The 22,878-nt window shown below is 46.7% G+C and overlaps 1 protein-coding gene across 3 annotated transcripts in view; it reads left to right on the top strand.

Moving 5' to 3' along the window:
* TRAFD1 (TRAF-type zinc finger domain containing 1) overlaps positions 1-22,878 on the top strand; it is a 141,909-nt gene that overhangs the window by 48,132 nt on the left and 70,899 nt on the right. For all 3 annotated transcript variants that reach the window (XM_063964366.1, XM_063964365.1, XM_063964367.1), the window contains exons 3-4: positions 3,520-3,655; positions 15,373-15,426. In XM_063964366.1, coding sequence (XP_063820436.1) covers positions 3,520-3,655; positions 15,373-15,426 — 190 coding nt within the window. The remainder of the gene's footprint in view (positions 1-3,519; positions 3,656-15,372; positions 15,427-22,878) is intronic.

The following is a 22,878-nucleotide window of genomic DNA, read 5'->3' as shown; positions in this document are numbered from 1 at the left end:
TGGAGATCTGCTCGTCAACACTACGTCTCAACGCTTATTCCTGCAATAATGGTGGTGGCGTCTTTCGACGTACTCCAGTATGCAGAAGTTCACTCATGACTTTTTCACCTGCATGTTATGGCACGCATCTACAAATTCATCAGATAGTGCGATTTTCTCCAAGGACCAGAGTATCACGACTCTGGTGGCTCCAAGTACACAATCTTTCCGCAGGGAGAATGTTCGGCGTCTGGAATTGGATAATTATCACAGATCACGGAAGATTGCTGTCAATTAAATTACCTGGAACTCAGGGCAATTTCCAACGCGCTGCAACAAGCAGTGCACATGCTCCGGTCTCAGACTGTCCAGATGCAGTTAGACAACGCCACAGCGGTCGCATACAAAACAAGGAGGAATTCGAGGTCACATGGCATGCAGGAAGTTGCTCGAATCCTCAATTGGGCCGAGCGTCACCAAGTGATATTGTCGGCAGTGTTTGTTCTGGAGTGGACGACTGGAAGGAAGATTATCCCAGCTGTCAGGTTTTTCATCCAGGAAACTGGGCATTGAATTCAGAAGCGTCCCAGATGTTAGTCCAGCAGTGGATTTATCCACAGGGGGATCTAATGGCATCTCGCAAAAAAAAACAAATCATCATCAAACATTCCAGTATGTGTCCAGAGTAAGAGCTCCAAGGGCAGTGGCAGTGGATGCTCTCACGATCGCGTGGCCGTACAGCTTTGTACATCTGTTTCCGCTGTTTTCTCTGTTGCTAAAGCGGACCAAACGGGAGTCATACAAGTGGTGCCTTATTAGCCTCGGAGAGCATGGTTCTCGGATTTCCGCAAACTACTCGCACCCGATCCTTGACCACTTCCGCCGCGTCCGGACCTGTTACAACACGGTCTGTTCCTTTACCCCGATTTAGCGCGGCTGCGTTTGATGAGGTGGCTGTTGATACTGCCCCTTACGAAGAGAGGGCGTTCCAGAATCTGTTCTACCAACCATGTTACGTGCTAGGAAGCCAGTTATGGCGGCTCATTATCATAGTATTTAGCTATATAGGTTTGTGGGAAGCTCGGACATTTCCGACATCTATTCCGTTTCTTTATATTTTTACAGACTGGGTTAGGTGGAGGACTGTGTTTCTACACTCAAAGTGCAGGTTTTTGTCTTGTCAATTCGCCTTCAAAGGCATTTTTTGTTTTTGTTTTTTTTACCGATTGCACACAACTTCCTGCAAGGTGTCCTCAGACTACAACCTCCATTTCTACCACCTACAGCGCCATGGGTTTAGTTTTTTTTTTTACAATCTTTATATTTGAACCCTTACATCAAATGGATCTTAAGTTTCTCACTTGGAAAACAGTTTCTCTTAGCCTTAGCAAGGCGTGTTTTAGACTTGGGTGCCTTGTCATGCAAGCCACCGTATCTTGTGCTCATAGAGCGCAATTTCGCACGAATTCCTTTATCTCACCAAAAGATGTTATGCATCACTTAATCAATCGTAGTTCCTGTTTATCAGTATGTTCAGGAACTACAGTTATTTTAGATGTGGTACACGCACTACGCGTTTATGTAGCCCGAACATTAATTGTAAGTAAAACAGACACATTGTTTGTTCTCTATAATGTAGTTAAGAGGGCTTGGCCAGCTTCCAAGCAGACCTTATGTCATACGTCAGGCTTAGCTTCATCATAGGCTAAAACCGCCGACATCAGTGTCAGGCCATTCCACACGTTCTTGAGAACGTCATGGGCAGGCTACAAACGCCTACATCAGTGTCAGACTATTCCATACGTTCCTTGTGAACGTCATAGGCAGCAGGTCGTGGACCTTCTAAGAAACAACTTAGACGAGCTGCTACAGGGTCATCGGTGCATGACCATCAGTGCACACGTTTGTGCCCTTTTACAAGTTTGCTATGTTTACGGCATCAGCATCTAGCTTTGGCCGTCTAGTGTTGCAGGTGCCAAACAGCTCTCCCGCCCAAGGTACGTCCCAAGAGTACTCCAGTGACCCCTAGTGGATGAAAAAGAAAATAGAATTTTGGTACTTACCAGGTAAATCCTTTTCTTTGAATCCATAGGGGGCACTGGACGCCCACCCAGAGCAGTTTTACCTGTCTTGTGGTAAGCTCAGTGGATCTTATAGGAACACATTATCACCAATGGATACGATGTTACAGTGATATATATTATGGTGTCAACTGCTTAATTGTCAGTTACATTATGTCAACTTTAGTGTTGACCGTTATATTATAATGTTATATGTAATTCTCTATGGTTCATTCTTTCTATCGCTCCTGTTCGGCTCAGTAAAAATACTGAAGTCTCTATGGGAGTATGGAGGGGGTAACCAGTTACTAATTTAAATGTGCCATTCCCGGCTATGCCCCGTCCATATCCAAGAGTACTCCAGTGCCCCCTATGGATTCAAAGAAATGGATTTACCTGGTAAGTACCAAAATCCTATTTTCTGTAACTACCAAAGGCAAATCAGCGGAGTTCCTCAGTGTGAAGCAACTGCTAGATCCAGTGCAGTACTTAGCTGATGCAGGACAAACGGGGCGAGTCCGGCAATTACCCTCAGTCCAGATAACCATCACTAACTCTACAGGAAGTAACCTTTACGCATTTCTCTGCTGTTAAGGTGGAGCGGTTTCTTCAGAAGGTATGATTGTACCACAGCCTACCTTCTCCAGTATATAGTAGCTGCAGCACGCACCGCTGTTGTGCTCTTACGCCGGTAACCGAGACCTGGATGCCGTCTCATTGCTGAGGGTAATTGCTGGCCTCAACCCGTTTGTCCTGCATCAGCTAATTGCTGCACTGGATCTAGCAGTTGCTTCACACTGAGGAACACCGCTGATTTGCCTTTGGAAGTTACAGAAAAGAACCCGTACAGCGTTGAGCATAGACTTACAACTACTGACTGAAGCTGTTAGTGTCCGGTTTGTTACACTGTGTGACTTTGCTACGCTAAGTGGTGTGGCCAGTTACAGACTTCACACTGGATATACATATTTACAATTAATACTTTTCTTCCGGAACTCTAAAGAACTGTTTACTCTCCATGGGAGGTGATTAGCAACCAATTTATTACATTTATGTATCATGTTTTATGTATGAATTAAACCTATAATCAATTTTAATTTGGTATGCGCTCTCATATACTGTATTTGTTATAAGATACCGCCAGTGACTGACCTCTCAACTGGGTGGGACTCTGAAATGTCCACTCAGTTGTAAAGTCAGGCATGCCATATCGGGCAGACGATTGGTAAGTGTGTATGCAGATTAGATAGGTTGGCAGTCGGCCAGGTGTGTGTCTTTGTGACTATGGTTAGGAAACACTCCCTTATCGCCCACAGCCAGGACCAGAGGCAAAGAGGTTTGGTTACCCAAGATCACATATACTATATAATTAAAAAAGCATTTGGGAGCAATTTGATAGCATGAGAATCAGATCATTTACACAACAAACAATTATGTTTTCATTCTAATATGTTGCTTTTTTTTTGTGCTTTGTTTCTAGTAAACATGACGTTCCTGTGATTAATTTCACTATACACGAGATTCACTGTAGACGCAATATCAGTATGTGTAAAGTATGCAAGGAGCCGTTTCCCACCAGCGATATGGAGGAGCACATGACTAGAGAACATACGCCGGTAATCACATTTTGACTATTCCCTTTCGATGATCTTACGTATTTGTTGAAAATGATTGAGTCATGACTAACTTATCATATATGCCTGGTGATGTTTTCAATTATATAATATAGCTAGGAGAAAATAAAAAATGCAGAAAAAAATGTGGTTAATAGAGAGATAATTATATAATTATAATTATTAATAATAAATAAATAAATAAAAATATATATATATATACACACACACTGCTCAAAAAAATAAAGGGAACACTAAAATAACACATCCTAGATCTGAATGAATGAAATATTCTTATTAAATACTTTGTTCTTTACATAGTTGAATGTGCTGACAACAAAATCACACAAAAATTATCAATGGAAATCAAATGTATTAACCCATGGAGGTCTGGATTTGGAGTCGCCCTCAAAATTAAAGTGGAAAAATACACTACAGGCTGATCCAACTTTGATGTAATGTCCTTAAAACAAGTCAAAATGAGGCTCAGTAGTGTGTGTGGCCTCCACATTCCTTGCAGCTATCATTGTAGGAATAGACGCCTTTGGTATCCCCACTTTCTCAAAATCTGAGTCTCAATAGACACGCAGTTAACCGCAAACCGTTCAGGTCTGGGAGGAGGAACGGCCCCTCTGATAGCAGGTCTTCTCTCTGAAAGATAGTCTCCAGGGATCTTTCGCTAGTAGCCCCCTCAAAACCGAGTACCAACTCCTGTGGGTGCAGTCTGGTGGAATGAGTATTTCCACACTCTTTTCCGTTTGGCCGTCTTTAGTACCCTGGATATAAGAGGAAATGGTGGAAAATTGTAAACACTTCTGTAAGACAAGGAAGTGTCAATGCATCCACTCCGTTCGCTGCTGGATCTCATGTGCTAGCTACTTACCTGGGCAGCTGATGGTTGTGTCGAGAGGCCATTAGGTCTGCTTGAGTTAGCCCCTATCTCCCTATCACCATCTCGATACCTGGATGCATGTCCTGGCGACTGAGATGATCTGCTTCCCAGTTCTCCACTCCTGGAATGAACTATACTGAAAAGGACGATCTTGCGCCTTCTTACCCACAAGATCTTTGTGGCTACTTCTAATGCCATCTTGCTCCTTGTTGCTTCTTGACGGTTTTTGTAAGCCGTCGTTGTGACACTGTCCGACTGCATCTTTAAGTGTTGACCCATCACTAGGTTTTTGGTTAAGAGAAGTTGTAGTGTAACTGCACTCAGCTCGAGAAGGTCTATGGGTAGACTGCTCTCTATTGACGGCCATCTCTTCTGAAACTGATGTTCCTCTAGGATGGCACCCCAACTCGTGAAACTGGCATCTATTGTGAGGATTCCCAAATCCAAAAATGCCGAATCTCTTACCTGCTGCGAGATTCGTGAGTAACGACCACCAATATTAGGGAAGCTTTGACTTGTGTGAAAGCCAAAAACTGTGCTATAGAAAACCAGTGCGAACCTGCTCCCTGTGCAATGAGGTTCACCTGGAAAGGTTGGGAGTGAAGGCTGCCGTACTGTGGAGCCTCCAAAGACGGCACATTCTTCCCGAGAAGTTGTACACCTAGGTGTAGAGAAACAGTCTGTGTCTGTAGTACCTGAGCCACCAGCCTCTGTATGTCTCCAATAGGACTACCCTCAATTGTACTGTGTCCAAGATGAGACCTGGAAATTGAAACCTTTGAATTGGTACTAGGTTAGATTTCTGGAAATCGCAATCCACGCATGTTGAGTGAGAAATTGATGAGTTGTCTTCTTGATCAGCTGTTCCTGGAAGGTACCCTAGATCAGCAGATCATCTAGATAAGGTATGATCGTGACCCCTAACAGTCTCAAACTTGTGACCCTTATTTTTGTAAAAATTCTCGGGACTGATGATAGATCGTATGGAAAGGCCCCAACAGGTAATGATCTTTGACCAGTACGAATACTAAGTATGCTTGATGAGGAGTCCACATCGGGATATGAAGGAATGCATCCTTTATGTCCAAAGACACTACGAACTCCCCTGGGTCTAGGCCTGCAATGACCGATTGGATTGATTCCATCTTGAATCTGTAGGCCGGTAGAAACTGGGTCAAAAACTTTACATTGAGTATCAGTGTGACTGTCTGTGGGCACGACAAAAAAGATTCTAAGAGAACCCCTTTCCTCCTTGAGAGTAGGGATATGTAGCAATTTCCGAATTGTCGTCAGTAATGCCTTCGCTTTTGAACGGAATGACAGCCTAGGTGTTGTCAATATCTATTTTTAATATAGGGAGACAAACCTTGATACAAAATTCTCTTCTCAAGTCTCTGACCTGGTCTCCCTAGACCTTTCCAACCCTTACCCCCCCATAAGAGGTCCAAGGTGAGTTTGTGTAGAGACGCGATTACTGGCTTTTGGGAATAGTCTCTGTTATCTGAGACACCTCCAGCACGAGACGAAGAACCAAACTAGTTGAATAATGGACCAAAGTAACTGCTACTGTCTATTAGTATAGTTCTATGATACCCGGTAGGCAGAAGATCTGATTTCACTCCACTCGTCTGAAATTTATAGGCCCAAGGAAAGCATTCCCTCCCAAGGAAATCGCCTTCCAACCCGGTAACTATAGCCTCTTTACCAAAACACAAACCTCCCGGGTCCGTTTGAGATGGTCTTGCAAATAGAGGTTGGATTTCCATGTCAATTCCAACCTATATACGACCCTTGTTTTGTAGTGGGACTAATACGTACGAATGTCCCGTTAACAGACTAGGCAGGGGTGAGCCACCTTCGTTATGGGATCCTTTCCCCTTCTGTGGGATCCGAAATTCTGTTGTCACAAAAACCATTGAGAGATATAGCTGAGATCGGGATGCTAACCTCCCTAGTAGCCTGATAAGTATATGTGGTTAACTCTCGGATATGCTCCGCTAGTCAAAAATTAGATTTGGGAATTTTGGAAGCATGTACTGATCGCCTCAATTTAGTTACGCCTCTAATGGTTAGTCCACCGTTTCGAGAGTCAGCACCTTTGTCCACTCCTACCTTAAGGTAGGAAAGGGGTCACATTGCCATTTTGGTCCTTTTTATTATACCCGTGCGGATGGAGTAATTTTAACTATGAATTCCACCCTGTTTCGGATGGGCTCGCATACTCGGTTGTTGAAATATGTGTCAGGTTATGCTTTCCTAACCTTGACGGCCACTGCCCCCCTGGTTGTGTTCCCATTCTCAACTGTCACGCACCCGAGGGTTGTCAACGTTGGTGCTCATTTATTTGAGCAACTAAAGTAATCCTTGCGGTCCTATTTACCTTAATATAAACATATACATACCACTCCGCCAGACTTTCACCTATTAGCATAGGAGGAGAAAGGCTGTAGACCTATTGGGAGCTCTGAAGAGTATTTTAAATTAGCTGGAAATCTGCCTTCTTTCTAGTAAAAAATAAATAATATAAATACTCATTTAACCATCACCCACCAGACCACCAACTGTTGATACAGATAGAGTTGAATTGGATGACAGTATCTGATGCTCCCTCTTCCACCAGACCTGTCATCAGCGTCCGTTGGAGGTATTATTATTTATTTATTTATTAACAGTTTCTTATATAGCGCAGCAAATTCCGTTGCGCTTTACAATTTGAAATAACAATAACAAAATGGGTGATAACAAACAGTCTTAAGGCCAGTACTCACTGGCCGATGTCAGAGAGATGTGTGCTGAGCTAACCGCTCAGCACACATCTCTCCCGGCGCTCAGCACAGCGCGATCTGTGCTGAGCGTGCGGGGGGGGAGACGGGGGGGGGGGGCGCTCACTTCACCCAGCGGGTGAAGTGAGCGACCCGCTAGATTGGCCTGCATGCAGGCCAATCTAGCAGCAGCGATAGCGATGCGCGGGGCTGCGCATCGCTATTGCTGAGGGGGCTACACACAGAGCGATCGTGCTTAAAATCTAAGCAATCTAGTCAGATTGCTTAGATTTTAAGCAGCGATCGCTCCGTGAGTACCCCCCTATAGAGGTAGGAAGGCCCTGCTCGCAAGCTTACAATCTTTATGTATATATAATGTATAATTAGATGGACGCCAAAGGTAACTGGAGTTACTGTGCTGATAATAAGTTTTTGGTTGTGCATTTGATGTTGACAATGCACACCCACAGAATACTTGCAGTGCATCTCATCATTATAATAGGTAACGGAATACCGTAGTAGATGACAAGAACAATTGTACACTGGATTCACCTGGCTGGAGTCACAGAGAGAGAAATAAATAAATAAAAACTCTTCTATACAGCCTCGTTGCAACCCTCGCCCACCTGACTGTGATTCAGTTCTGAGGTCGGGGTTGACATCCAGACATTCCCTTTATTTTCACAGGATCTTTGTATTAGAAGTCCTTTGAAATTCTAAAGCATAAACATGCTTGATTTAAAACACATGGAAAATCCTTTGCAGCAGAGACCTAAAATAAAAACTACCAGCAGAGGGAGTAATAACTATTTTTCTTAACTTCTCTTCTAGGCATAAAACCCCTCCCTCTGTTTTCACTGGCTGAGGAAAATGTCTCCACTAATGGGGGTGTTATCCTTCCTTGAGAAGCAACTTGGCGCCTCTTACTTTATTTAAAGATGGCCGCCCTAAAATTTCCTATTCACATCATTAAAACCTATAGCCTTCTAGTGCTCTCAGACTGCCTCATATATCCCCCATAACTGCAGCCCGACCGCCCAGCGCTGACGACCTGCTATAGCGCTCTGTTAATATGCCCGCCGTCTCCCCTCAGCCTTCCACTCCCTTGCTTGTGCGGCCTGCGGGAGTGGCCGAGCGGGCGGCTGCGCTCTAACCGGCGGTGGGAAGTACTGTAGTAAACTCCTTCCCTCCTCAGCCGTCCTGGAGTCCCCTGGGAGAGTGGGAGGACAGCCTCTCGCTTTCCCTCCGTGAGAGATGCTTCGGCTGCCAGCTCTGATCAATGTCCTGCGGAAGGAGGTGGGTGGTGAGGGGTTGCTGCACTGTCCGGAAGATAGCAGCAGCGTGTGTCAGAACGGCTGTGATGTCTCAAGTCTATACAGCTGGGACTCCTATTGTTCCCTCAGCCTTTTTTACACACACTAGCCCCTGGTAACATTAGTGCAGAGAGCCACAGCCACTCTCACCCTCTATATGTATAAGACTAGGGCCCTTAAAACAACCAGTACTCACTGTCTCGGTGCTCCAGATTTTTTTTGAAGAGAGAAGCAGATCCCTTTAGCTGGGACCTTAGTCTCCTTCCAGTAATGCCTGCACCCTCCTTTTGTTAGGAGGGATTGGGCTTCATCTTTCAAGTTGGGTCTTGCCTGCACCCTCCTTTTTGCTAGGTGGGATTAGGCTCTCATATTACAGAATTAAAAAACAATATATATATGTATGTATAGCAATAGCTCCTATGTGCTTCCTCCAAGCACAGTTTTTCAAACTGGGGGTTGAGGGGCGTGAAGAGGGAGGAGCTGGCTGTGCAGACAATGTTTAATTTTAGATTGTGCCACACCTTCGGTTGCAAGCTTCACACCCCGTACTGTATATGCTGTTCCAGTGTCCCCTAGTGGATGAAAGAGAAATACTGTTCCCTGCATTGTGTGAGAAGTGTCACCATAATGCATTTTGGTTGAACACGAACTTGATTTCTGCTGCGGGGTACACTGGGCCACACAAGCAATAACATCGGGGGTGTAAAGTAGGATCTTGATCTGAGGCACCAACAGGCTCAAAGCTTTAGACGGTTCCCAAGATGCACAGCGCCGCCTCCTCTATAACCCCGCCTCCATGCCAGTGAGCTCAGTTTGTAGTTGGTACCTGCAGTAGCAGGTCACTTAACAGGAGGCTGCTTCAGGCAGCCTATTCTTAGCTTTAACTTTAACGAAAAGAAGAGGATTTTACAAGGGCTGCAGCAGGCTGTGTCTGATATACGTCTCTGCCGCAGCTCCATCACCCCCAGCGGCGCTGTATACTCCCGAGCCGTGGTTGCCGGGTCAATACAGCGGAGGCGCCGGCTTCTTCCTCTCTCTGCCCGTGAGTCTCACACACGCTGCAGTCTCCCGGATCGCGGGGCAGCTGACAAGGGGGAGGTAAGGGGCTTCTGTCCCGCACTTTGCACCGCGAGCCCGCGCGCCCATAGGAGGCGTGTACACAGATTATTGGGCTTATGTTCCACTAGCCACCAGGGTGATTCTTTATGAGCACAGGTCAGTGGGGACGTTGTATCATTACAACCCCCCCCCCCCCCCGCTTTCTTTACTGCCTGCACGCCCGGTGGTGATGCCAGCAGGGGGAGCAGGCCGGATCTGAGGCTCCTCCCCCCAGCCCCAGGGTGCCATTTCTGCAATGTTCCCGCCCTGGAGCTGCTTCCTTCTCCCTCACTCCCGGTCAGCAGCCATTACAAACAGAGCCTTGCTGTTCCTGTGATTGCTGGGTGCAAATCCTCCTCTGTGGAACCACCTGACTGCCAGTGCTGTGCTTCCTACAGGACACTTGAGTACTCTACCTGTCACTGCGACTGTGTTAGTTAAGAAAGAGTGCATACTGTCAGGGTTGTGTGGTACGAATACCCTGTGATATACATCCAGTGCCTACTGCGTTTGTTATATCTATTGTTATCACATATAGCCATACTGAGTATTACTTTGTATTGCTAGTCCAGTGCAGTTTATGGTACATAATTTCTGCATGGTACGTTTGTGACTATATATGTGTGTGTGCATGTAGCTGCTGCATGGTTGCCTTTTTGCAGGGTATTTTACTCAGCGTGCTATTCCTATAGTACTATATTTGTGGGGGCCAAGTGTTTCAGGTTTTCTCTGATGATAATATAGGATTGTTTCACAAGATATACTACTGGAGTATTTTTTACTTGTGAATTATACACCATATGTTCTATAACCAATTGAACCCTAGGTCTGTGCCAGCTTCGGCTGTTTCTCTGAGAGTTCTTATTAGAAGATAATTTAGCAGCTGAGAGTTCATGTTCAGGGGCTTCCTTGCCCCCCAGTGGATCGGTAGCACCCGGGGCATCACAAGAACCACCTTGGGCTACATTTTCCACATTGTTAAACACGCTTGTAACTAAATTGACGCCCCCTGTGGGACCACCTGTGCAGCTACCACAGATTATGGTCCCCACTATGAACCTGCCATGGGCGGATCAGCTTTCCACTCAGTTACAGCATTTGAACCGATCCATGTCCAAAGCGAAGGGTCACTCTCGCCCGCATAAGACTTAGTCGTCTTCTAAAAGGGCCATTACCTCCTCCCGATCCGCGACCTTAACGGACACGTCCTTCGAGGAGGACGGTGCTTATACTGACCCCTCGGACACTGATGCGGATGTTTCAGATTTGGAGGGGAAATCATCCATGGATGTCTCATATTTGATTGAGGTGATACAGCTCATTCTTCAGGTGTCTGATGATTCTGAGCCTGAGACTGTCTCCAAGAAACCGGATAGGTTTAAGCGTAAGAAGGTTGTTAAGTAGGTTCTACCCTACTCTAAACACCTGATTGACATACATCAGGAATCCTGGGAAAATCCGGGGACAAAGTTTACACCGAATAAGAGACTGTTGGCTCGCTATCCTCTCTCTGCGGAGGTGTGTAAAAAATTGGGAAACCCCTCCGCCTGTAGATTCTCATGTGGCGTGTATGGTTGTTTCCTCTGCCCTGCCAGTACTACCGCCACCTCTCTGAAGGAACCGACGGATTGTCGGGTGGAGGGCTGTTTAAATGCGATTTTATATCCTTTCTGGGGCTGTACAAAGGCCAACTATTGCAGCGACTTGGGCTGCTGAAGCTGTTGATTTGTGGGCTCAGGAACTCGAGGCGGAACTGCCTTCTGATGCATCTGAGCATGCTCGACAATGTCTCTCCTATATTGCCACGGCTTCTCTGTACCTTAAGGAGGCGGCCTCCGATGCCTGGGTGCTCGCGGCCAAGCCTGCTACTGCGTCCGTTTTGGCCAGACGTATCCTTTGGTTGAGATCTTGGATTTGGATTCCAGAAAGACCCTGGAGGTACTTCCTTTCAAGGGAGACATTCTCTCTTTGGAGAAGACCTCAATAAGATTGTGGCTGATCTGGCTACTGCTAAAACAGCTTGCCTACCTAGTACGGCTCCTTCAGCACAGAAAGCTAAAAGTACTTTCCCTCGGCCCTTTCGTACTCCAGGTAAAGCAAAAGGTAAGGCGTACCCGAAGCAAGCCCGTGCTTCCAGGCCTGCCAAGCCCAGACTGAAGCATGCTTGGGCCGCCCGTCAGCCAGCTTCTAAAACTGATAAGCTGACCGCATGACGGGGGAGGGGGGGGGGGGGCACTTCTAGGTTTTACCCAGGAATGGTTGAAGACCACTTCGGATACCTGGGTGAGGGAAGTCGTTGCTCGAGGTTACGCTATATCCTTCAAGAATCGCTCCCCTCATCGATTATGCCTAACAGATTTACCTCTGGATCCGGCAAAAGCAAACACGTTTCACTCGGTGGTACATTCCCTCCTGTCCACAGGAGTGGTGGTACAGGTGCCTCTGACTCAGAGGGGCAAGGGGTTCTATTCATCGCTGTTTCTAGTCCCGAAACCGAACGGGTCCTCGCGGCCCATTCTCAATCTGAAGTCCTTGAACAAGCATGTGCGAATTTCCAAGTTTCGTATGGAAACGCTGCGCTCTATTGTTCTGGCCATGGAGCCTGGGGGCTATATGGTCTCCCTGGACATACAGGATGCCTACCTACATATTCCTATTGCGGTATCTCATCGGTAGTTCCAGCGGTTTGCAGTGGGCAACCTTCATTACCTATTTCGGGCTTTACCTTTTGGTTTGACAACGGTTCCGCGGGTCTTCACCAAGTTTATGGCTGTCATGACGGCCACACTACGCGGTCAGGGGATCAGGATACTACCATACCTAGACGATTTGTTGATCCTGGCGAGTTTCCCAGAACTTCTCCTGTGTCATCTCGATTTGACAATCCAGTGCATGCATGCCCACGGATGGCTGATCAACTGGAAGAAATATTCCCTGGTTCCGGCTCGGAGCATGCTACACCTGGGAGCGTTATTGGACACCCACAACCAGCGGTTGTTCCTGTCTCGGGAGAAAGTCCTGAAGCTTCAGGACAAGAGCTGATACTTCCTATCCCGTCCGCAAGTGTCGATCCATTCAGCGATGTAAGTGCTTGGTCTCATGGTGTCGGCTTTCGACATGGTGGAGTATGCTCAATTCCATTCTCGCCCTCTGCAGAAGTTGATTCTGTCCAAGTGGGATGGCCTGCCTCACCGGATCAGATCTCACATGATCTCCCTATCTCTGGAGGTCCGTCTGTCCCTGAGTTGGTGGCTTCAGGACCAACGATTGAGCGGGGGCCGTCCCTTCTGGATTTCCAAATGGGTCCTGCTGACAACGGATGCCAGTCTGATAGGTTGGGGCGCGGTGTAGGAACAAAACTCTCTCCAGGGTCGGTGGACCGAGGAGGAGTCTCTACTCCCGATAAACATTCTGGAACTGCGGGCAGTGTTCAATGCGTTGACAATGGCCCTGCATCTGATACAGAGCAGACCTGTTCAAGTACAATCGGACAACGCCACCACGGTGGCGTACATCAATCATCAGGGCGGCACTCGAAGCTGCTTGGCAATGAGGGAAGTATCAAGGATTCTTCAGTGGGCAGAACGCCATCTGCCGGCCATATCAGCAGTGTTCATTCTGGGCGTTCTGAACTGGGAGGCGGACTATCTCAGTCGTCAGGACGTGCACGCCGGAGAGTGGAGCCTACATCCGGAGGTTTTTCAACTTCTCATGGACAAGTGGGGTCTCCCAGATGTGGACCTGATGGCGTCTCGACACAATCACAAGGTTCCGGTCTTCAGAGCATGGACAAGGGATCCTCAAGCAGCGTTCGTGGATGCTCTATCAGTCCCGTGGAACTTTCATCTGCCGTATGTGTTCCCTCCGGTGTCCCTCCTGCCCAGAGTAATACGGAAGTTCAAGCAAGAAGGAGGAAACCTACTTCTAGTTGCTCCAGCGTGGCCCAGGCGGCACCGGTTCTCCGATCTACAGGGCCTCTCGTTGGATCGTTCCCTTCTACTTCCACAACGACCAGACCTCCTCGTTCATGGCCCTTGTGTTTACCAGGATTTGGCCCGTCTAGCTTTGTCTTGAAGCTTCCGTCCTGGGGGCCAAGGGTTTTTCTGAGGCGGTCGTTCAAACTATGTTGAAGGCCCGTTCAAACTATGTTGTAAGCTGGCTTCTGCTCGGATATACCATAGGGTCTGGAATGCTTACTTTACTTGGTGTGCGTCTCACAATCATGACGTTTTCAAGTTTAGTACGGCCAAATTATTGGCCTTTCTACAACAAGGCCTGGATTTAAGCCTGCGTCTGGCCTCCCTCAAGGTTCATATCTCGGCCTTGTCGGTTTGGTTTCAGAGAAAGATCGCTACCCTGCCTGATGTCCATACTTTCACTCTGGGTGTGCTGAGGATTCAGCCTCCTTATGTGCCACCTGTGGCCCCTTGGGATCTGTCGTGGTTTTGGAGACCTTACAAGAGTCTCCGTTTGAGCCGCTTACCTCTGATGACCTTAAGTGGCTTTCCCTTAAGGTGTTGTTTTTGCTGGCTATTGCTTCAGCTAGAAGGGTCTCGGACTTGGGTGCCTTATCCTATAAGTCTCCCTATTTGATTTTTCACCAAGGTGGTGTCTTCTTTCCACCTTAACCTGGAGATTGTGATTCCGGCCTTTAATTCTCCTGAGTTGTCTTCCAAAGAGCGGTCTTTGGATGTGGTACGGGCTCTCCGTATCTATGTGAAGAGAACTTCCTCCGTTAGGAAATCCGATTCTCTTTTCGTGTTTGCTTTTCACAAACGTGGCTGGCCTGCTTCTAAGCAGACATTGGCCAGATGGATTAGAATGGTGATTGCACATGCTTATGTACAGGCCGGTCGTCCGGTTCCTGCTACCATCAAAGCCCATTCTACTCGGTCGGTTGGACCTTCTTGGGCGGCCCACCGTGGTGCGACCTTTAAACAATTGTGCAAGGCGGCTACGTGGTCCTCGGGGAACATGTTTATTAGGTTCTAGGCCTTTGATACTGCTGCTTCCCAGGATGCTTCCCTTGGACGCTGGGTTCTTGTGCCCGCTACAGTGCGTCCCCTCCCATAAGGAACTGCTTTAGGACATCCCCGATGTTATTCCTTGTGGAGCCCAATGTACCCCGCAGCAGAAAACGAGATTTATGATGAGAACTTACCGTTGTTAAATCTTTCTGCGAGGTACACTGGGCTCCACAAGGTGCCCACCCTGACGCACTTAGCTTTTTTTGGGTTGGTATTGGCATAGCCGCTGACACCCTCTCCTGCGGTGAGTGTGTGGTGTAATTGGCTACAAGCGGTTGTCGTCTCTGGTACCTGCTACTGCATTGGGCTGGTTAACTAAACTGGGCTCACTGGCATGGAGGCGGGGTTATAGAGGAGGCGGCGCTGTGCATCTTGGGAACAGTGTAAAGCTTTGAGCCTGTTGGTGCCTCGGATCAAGATCCTACTCTACACCCCCGATGCTATTCCTTGTGGAGCCCAGTGTACCTCGCAGAAAGAGATTTAACAACGGTAAGTTCTTACCATAAATCTCGTTTTCCAGGCATGACTAGAGTGGTGGGATCGGAAACTTTTCTCTTAGAGTTGTCAGTTATCCTGTTATCTGTATAATGGCAGTTAATGACGATTTGATTGTTTTAATGTATCGTAGGTGACTTGTAAATGTAAAATGACCATGGAGAAGTATGAGTTGGAAGAGCATGAGGTCAGTACACTGCATTATACTCTTAGGGGTCAATACAATTAGATGTGATTTGGGTTCATTGCGAGGTTTGATTGTGAACAGTTCTCATGGCAAATTTCATTTGCAATCCAATGCTAATCTGCGTTGCTTTTTCAGAGGAAAATCATGTTATTGTGGTGGGTTTTTTTTTTTTATTTATTTATTTTTTAATTTAGGAAACTGTTTATTTCAAGGCAGAAATGTTGGGACACATTGCAGTACTTCTTGTGCAACCCTTCTAATGAATGAACATGCACTTGGAGGGTTTAAGTAGCATAATTTATCTAATTTAGTGTAACTGCGATCGTGACACCTTTGCTTTCTGATGATTCAGAATACACAAACTTTGTTTGCATGAAACAAAGTTTGTGTAATCAATCAGAAAGCAATGGTCATTTTATACACTACTTTTAATCATTATGCGCATGGCGTAATGATTAAAAGTAGTGTATAACGTGACCTTCACGATTTGTGTATATGAAACATAAATGCATTCTGTGTTTAGTCTTGGGTCCCATCCCCAAGATATCTCCATAAGGTATGGCAAAATCTAATACTTCTGGTCCCAAGCATTTTGGCTATGGAAGACTCAACCTGTATTTAGTTTTGTCTTCCTTTTTCCTACAGCAAAATAAAAAAAAATTAAAGTAACTACAGCAACATGTATACTTTTCATCATTTTTATTTGGTTTGTACGCAAATACCACACAAAAAATCTTAACGTATTTGCAGAATTAAGCTTTTCTTAATTAGTAAATGCACACTCTGTTCCCTATGGTTCCTTTATCTGAAGACTGCACATGTCCCCCCTTCCTGTTTACTTGTTCCCTTTGTGTCTGCTGCACTGTAAACCGAAAACAAATTCCTAGTATACGCAAGTATACCTGGCCAATAAAGCTGATTCTGATTCTTCTTCTGAGTTAATGTTTACATCATCTCTTAACTTAATGCTAACTTTCTCTGACATCCTAGTGGATGCTGGGAACTCCGTAAGGACCATGGGGAATAGACGGGCTCCGCAGGAGACTGGGCACTCTAAAAGAAAGATTAGGTACTATCTGGTGTGCACTGGCTCCTCCCTCTATGCCCCTTCTCCAGACCTCAGAATCTGTGCCCGGCCAGAGCTGGGTGCTCCTAGTGGGCTCTCCTGAGCTTGCTAGAAAAGAAAGTATTGTTAAGTTTTTTATTTTCAGTGAGATCTGCTGGCAACAGACTCACTGCTACGTGGGACTGAGGGGAGAGATAGCGCTGTGGTGTGTGCTGGCATACTCTCTCTCTCTGTCTCCCCAAAGGACTTTGTGGGGTCCTGTCCTCAGTCTGAGCATTCCCTGTGTGTGTGCGGTGTCGGTACGGCTGTGTCGACATGTTTGATGAGGAGGGTTACGTGGAGGCGGAGCAGGGGCAGATAAGTGTGGTGTCACCCCTGACGGGGCCGACACCTGATTATATGGCTATGTGGAAGGTCTTAACCGACAGTGTCAACTCCTTACATAAAAGGTTCGATGACGCAGCAGCCTTGGGACAGCCGGGGTCTCAGCCCGCGCCTGCGCAGGCGACTCAGAAGCAGTCAGGGGCTCATAAACGCCCGCTAGCTCAGATGGTAGACACAGATGTCGACACGGAGTCTGACTCCAGTGTAGATGAGAATGAGACAAATGTACAGTCTACAAAGGCCATCCGATGCATGATTACTGCAATGAAAGATGTATTACACATTTCTGACATTAACCTGGTTACCACCAAGAGGGGTATTATGTTTGGGGAGAAAAAGCAGCCAGTGACTTTTCCCCCATCTGATGAATTAAATGAATTGTGTGAAGAAGCGTGGAGTTCCCCTGATAAGAAACTAGTGATTTCTAAGAGGTTACTGATGGCGTACCCTTTCCCGCCAACGGATAGGTTACGTTGGGAAACATCCCCTAGGGTGGACAAGGCGCTAACACGCTTATCTAAAAGGGTGGCACTGCCGTCTCAGGATACGGCCGCCCTAAAGGTGCCTGCGGATAGAAAGCAGGAAGCTATCCTGAAGTCTGTGTATACACACTCTGGTACTCTACTGAGACCTGCTATTGCTTCAGCCTGGATGTGTAGTGCTGCAGCAGCATGGACTGATACCCTGTCAGACAACATTGATTCCCTCGACAGGGATACTGTTTTGCTAACCCTCGGACATATAAAAGACATCGTCTTATATATGCGGGATGCCCAGAGGGACATTTGCCTGGCATCTAGAATTAATGCAATGTCCATTTCTGCCAGGACAGTATTATGGACTCTGCAGTGGACAGGTGATGCTGATTCTAAAAAACACATGGAGGTTTTGCCTTATAAGGGTGAGGAATTGTTTGGGGACGGTCTCTCGGACCTCGTATCCACAGCAACTGCTGGGAAGTCGACTTTTTTACCTCCGGTTCCCTCACAGCCTAAGAAAGTACCGTATTATCAAGTGCAGTCCTTTCGGCCTCAGAAAGGCAAGCGGGTCAGAGGAGCATCCTTTCTGGCCAGAGGCAAGGGTAGAGGAAAGAAGCTGCACCAGGCAGCCAGTTCCCAGGAACAAAAATCCTCCCCTGCTTCCACTAAGTCCACCGCATGACGTTGGGGCTCCACAGGCGGAGCCAGGTGCGGTGGGGGCGCGTCTCCGAAACTTCAGCAACCAGTGGGTTCGCTCACAAGTGGATCTCTGGGCTGTACAAATTGTATCTCAGGGATACAAGCTGGAGTTCGAGGCGACTCCCCCTCGCCGTTACCTCAAATGAGCCTTGCCAGCTGCTCCCAGGGAAAGGGAGGTAGTACTGGCGGCAATTCACAAGCTGTACCTCCAGCAGGTGATAATCAAGGTCCCCCTCCTTCAACAGGGAAGGGGTTACTATTCCACAATGTGTTTGGTACCAAAACCGGACGGTTCGGTGAGACCCATTCTGAATTTAAAATCCTTGAACACTTATATAAAGAAGTTCAAGTTCAAAATGGAATCGCTCAGGGCGGTTATTGCAAGCCTGGAAGAGGGGGATTTTATGGTGTCGCTGGACATCAAGGATGCTTACTTGCATGTCCCCATTTACCCACCTCACCAGGAATACCTCTGGTTTGTGGTACAGGACTGTCATTACGAATTCCAGCCGTTACCGTTTGGTCTCTCCACGGCACCGAGAATATTTACCAAGGTAATGGCCGTAATTATGATACTCCTTCGGAAGAAGGGAGTTATAATTATCTGTACTTGTACGATCTCCTCATAAAAGCGAGGTCCAGAGAGCAGTTGTTGGTCAGCGTAGCACTCTCTCAGGAAGTGTTGCAACTGCACAGCTGGATTCTGAATATCCCAAAGTCGCAGCTGATTCCTGCGACGCGTCTGCTTTTCCTGGGCATGATTCTGGACACAGAACAGAAGAAGGTGTTTCTCCCGGTGGAGAAGGCCCAGGAATTGTCATCTCTGGTCAGGGACCTCCTGAAACCAAAACAGGTGTCGGTGCCTCACTGCACGCGAGTCCTGGGAAAGATGGTGGCTTCTTACGAAGCAATTCCCTTCGGCAGGTTCCATGCAAGGATCTTTCAGTGGGATCTGTTGGACAAATGGTCCGGATCGCATCTTCAGATGCATCGGTTGATCACCCTGTCCCCAAGGGCCAGGGTGTCTCTGCTGTGGTGGCTGCAGAGTGCTCATCTTCTCGAGGGCCGCAGGTTCGGCATACAGGACTGGGTCCTGGTGACCACGGATGCAAGCCTCCGAGGATGGGGGGCAGTCACTCAGGGAAGAAACTTTCAAGGACAGTGGTCAAGTCTGGAGACTTCACTGCACATAAATATACTGGAACTAAGGACCATTTACAACGCCCTGAGTCAAGCAGAGCCCCTGCTTCAAAACCAGATGGCGTCCCGCCTCAACAAAAAGCTAAAAAAATATTGCGCCAGGTCAAGGGACCCTCAGGCGATAGCTGTGGACGCACTAGTGACACCGTGGGTGTACCAGTCGGTTTATGTGTTCTCTCCTCTTCCTCTCATACCCAAGGTACTGAGGATAGTAAGAAAGAGAGGAGTAAGAACTATACTCATCGTTCCCGATTGGCTAAGAAGAACTTGGTACCCAGAACTACAAGAAATTATCTCAGAGGACCCATGGCCTCTGCCTCTCAGACAGGACCTGTTACAGCAGGGGCCCTGTCTGTTCCAAGACTTACTGCGGCTGCGTTTGACGGCATGGCGGTTGAACGCCGGATCCTAACGGAAAAGGGCATTCGAGATGAAGTGATTCCTACGCTGATAAAAGCTAGGAAGGATGTGACAGCAAAGCATTATCACCGCATATGGCGGAAATATGTTGCTTGGTGTGAGGCCAGGAAGGCCCCAACAGAGGAATTCCAGCTGGGTCGATTTCTGCACTTCCTACAGTCAGGGGTGACTATGGGCCTAAAATTGGGGTCCATAAAGGTCCAGATTTCGGCCCTATCTATTTTCTTTCAAAAAGAACTGGCTTCACTGCCTGAAGTTCAGACGGCTGTAAAGGGAGTGCTGCATATTCAGCCCCCTTTTTGTGCCTCCAGTGGCACCTTGGGATCTTAACGTTGTGTTGGATTTCCTGAAATCACACTGGTTTGAGCCACTTAGGGCCGTGGAGCTAAAGTATCTCACGTAGAAGGTGGTCATGCTGTTGGCCTTAGCTTCAGCTAGGCATGTGTCAGAATTGGCGGCTTTGTCATGTAAAAGCCCGTATCTGATCTTCCATATGGACAGGGCAGAATTGAGGACTCGTCCCCAATTTCTCCCAAAGGTGGTATCAGCGTTTCATTTGAACCAACCTATTGTGGTGCCTGCGGCTACTCGAGACTTGGAGGATTCCAAGTTGCTGGACGTAGTCCGGGCTTTGAAAATGTACGTTTCCAGGACGGCTGGAGTCAGGAAAACTGACTCGCTATTTATCCTGCATGCACCCAACAAGCTGGGTGCTCCTGCTTCAAAGCAAACTATTGCTCGCTGGATCTGTTGCACGATTCAGCTGGCACATTCTGTGGCTGGACTGCCGCATCCTAAATCAGTAAAAGCCCATTCCACAAGGAAGGTGGGCTCTTCTTGGGCGGCTGCCCGAGGGGTCTCGGCTTTACAGCTTTGCCGAGCTGCTACTTGGTCGGGTTCAAACACATTTGCTAAATTCTACAAGTTTGATACCCTGGCTGAGGAGGACTTTGAGTTTGCTCATTCGGTGCTGCAGAGTCATCCGCACTCTCCCGCCCGTTTGGGAGCTTTGGTATAATCCCCATGGTGTTCCCAGCATCCACTAGGACGTCAGAGAAAATAAGAATTTACTCACCGGTAATTCTATTTCTCGTAGTCCGTAGTGGATGCTGGGCGCCCGTCCCAAGTGCGGACTCTCTGCAATACATGTATATAGTTATTGCTTCACTAAAGGGTTATTGTTATGAGCCATCCGTAAAAGGAGGCTCAGTTGTTGTTCATACTGTTAACTGGGTATGGTTATCACAAGTTGTACAGTGTGATTGGTGTGGCTGGTATGAGTCTTACCCTGGATTCCAAATCCTTTCCTTGTTGTGTCAGCTCTTCCGGGCACAGTTTCCCTAACTGAGGTCTGGAGGAGGGGCATAGAGGGAGGAGCCAGTGCACACTAGATAGTACTTAATCTTTCTTTTAGAGTGCCCAGTCTCCTGCTGAGCCCGTCTATTCCCCATGGTCCTTACGGAGTTCCCAGCATCCACTACGGACTACGAGTAATAGAATTACCGGTGAGTAAATTCTTATTATATACTGATCTACTTACTTAATGGCTTTATACTGATTGACGAACTGTGTTTTGATTTTTTGACTGTTTTAATTGATCGTGTAGAACAAAACTTTAAACTATAATGAAACGATCCATGTGGTCAGATATGGAATAATCACAAAAACACATAAATATTATATGGCTTTGTGTCATTCAGTAAAACTGCCTGGGGTCAGTATTTTAGTTCAGTTCCATAATTCCCCTAGTTATATTTAATAACAGACAGTGCTATTGGTAAGTCCCAGACTGATAAAATAACATTGCATGTGCATTGTGTCATACTTAAGCATGGCTGAACTGAGATTTAGGCCCAGATTTATCAAGCCTTGGAGAGTGATAAATAGCATGGTGATAAAGAACCAACCAATCGCCTTCTAACTGCCATGTCACAGCCTGTGTTTGAAAAATGACAGATGCTGGTTGGTTGGTACTTTATCACTGTGCTATTTATCACTCTCCAAGGCTTGATAAATCTGGCCCTTAATGAGGAACCGTCCTCAACTAATTGCCCGCCTCTATCTTTAGTGTGAAACCGAAAGCATACATTAACCTCTTATTTGTACAGTGGTTGTGGCACAGTAAATTCCAATTAGTGTAAGTTCTGGAATATGTTTATGTAATTTTTGGAGTATCTGTTACAGTGTGGGCAGATATTTGTAAATATGAAGTACTCTGTCCCATGCTTTTCCCAGCCTGTCCTCTGCTCACAGACAGCTGTTCGGTTTATATGCAGTAACTAACTTGCAAAACAAACATAACAAAATTTACCGAACGCTCCTTCTGTTCTCAAATATTAACACAGGATATGTTCCGACAGTTCATTGTGTTGCACTGTTAAATTAAAATACTGTCATTGCTGTGCCAGAGCTGGCCCTAACCAATATGATGCCCTAGGCTAGATTTTGGCTAGTGCCCCCTAGCACCACTGCTAGTCCTGCCTCTGTCCCTGCATCCCTTTCCCAGCACCATCATCCCTCACCCATAGCAGTCCTCACTCCTACCCTCTATATTTTAAATAGGAACAGTGCACACATTTGGCGCACAACCCAAAAAGAGGTGTGTTCTTGCTGGGAAGGGACATGGACAAACAATAGTACCCACAAATCAAATTATGCCACACAGTAGTGCAACTCTATTCACATTTTGTCATGCTATAGTGTCCCTTATTCACGTTAAAACACACAGTAGTACCACTTTACCTTATATACGTTACTCCTCACAGTAGTTCCCCTTATTCACATTACATCACACTGAATTGATTTTTATTCACATTACACCACACAATATTGCTCTTTATTCACATTACACCACACAGTAGTGCTTTCTATACATTACGCCACACAGTAGAGCATCTTATACACATAATGCCGCTTTAGTAATGCCTTTATACACATAGTACCACACAGTAATGCCCCTTACACATATGACACACATTAATTATGTCCTTATAAACCTAATGTGCCTTACACATTATGCCAACCTTTATTAATGCCCTTATACACATAATGTCTCTTGCACATATGCCGAACATTATTAATGCCCTTATACACATAATGGCACACATAGTGTCCCTTTCACATATGCCGAATACTACTGCACACAGCACTCACATGGCCACTAACACTGTGACCTCTGCCTCTTCTTGGATACACTTGTGTCCT

This window comes from Pseudophryne corroboree, chromosome 1 (assembly GCF_028390025.1).
Source record: "Pseudophryne corroboree isolate aPseCor3 chromosome 1, aPseCor3.hap2, whole genome shotgun sequence".
Classification (NCBI taxonomy): domain Eukaryota; kingdom Metazoa; phylum Chordata; class Amphibia; order Anura; family Myobatrachidae; genus Pseudophryne; species Pseudophryne corroboree.
Note: the sequence above shows the minus strand (reverse complement) of the source record. Positions and strands in the feature narration are given on the sequence as shown.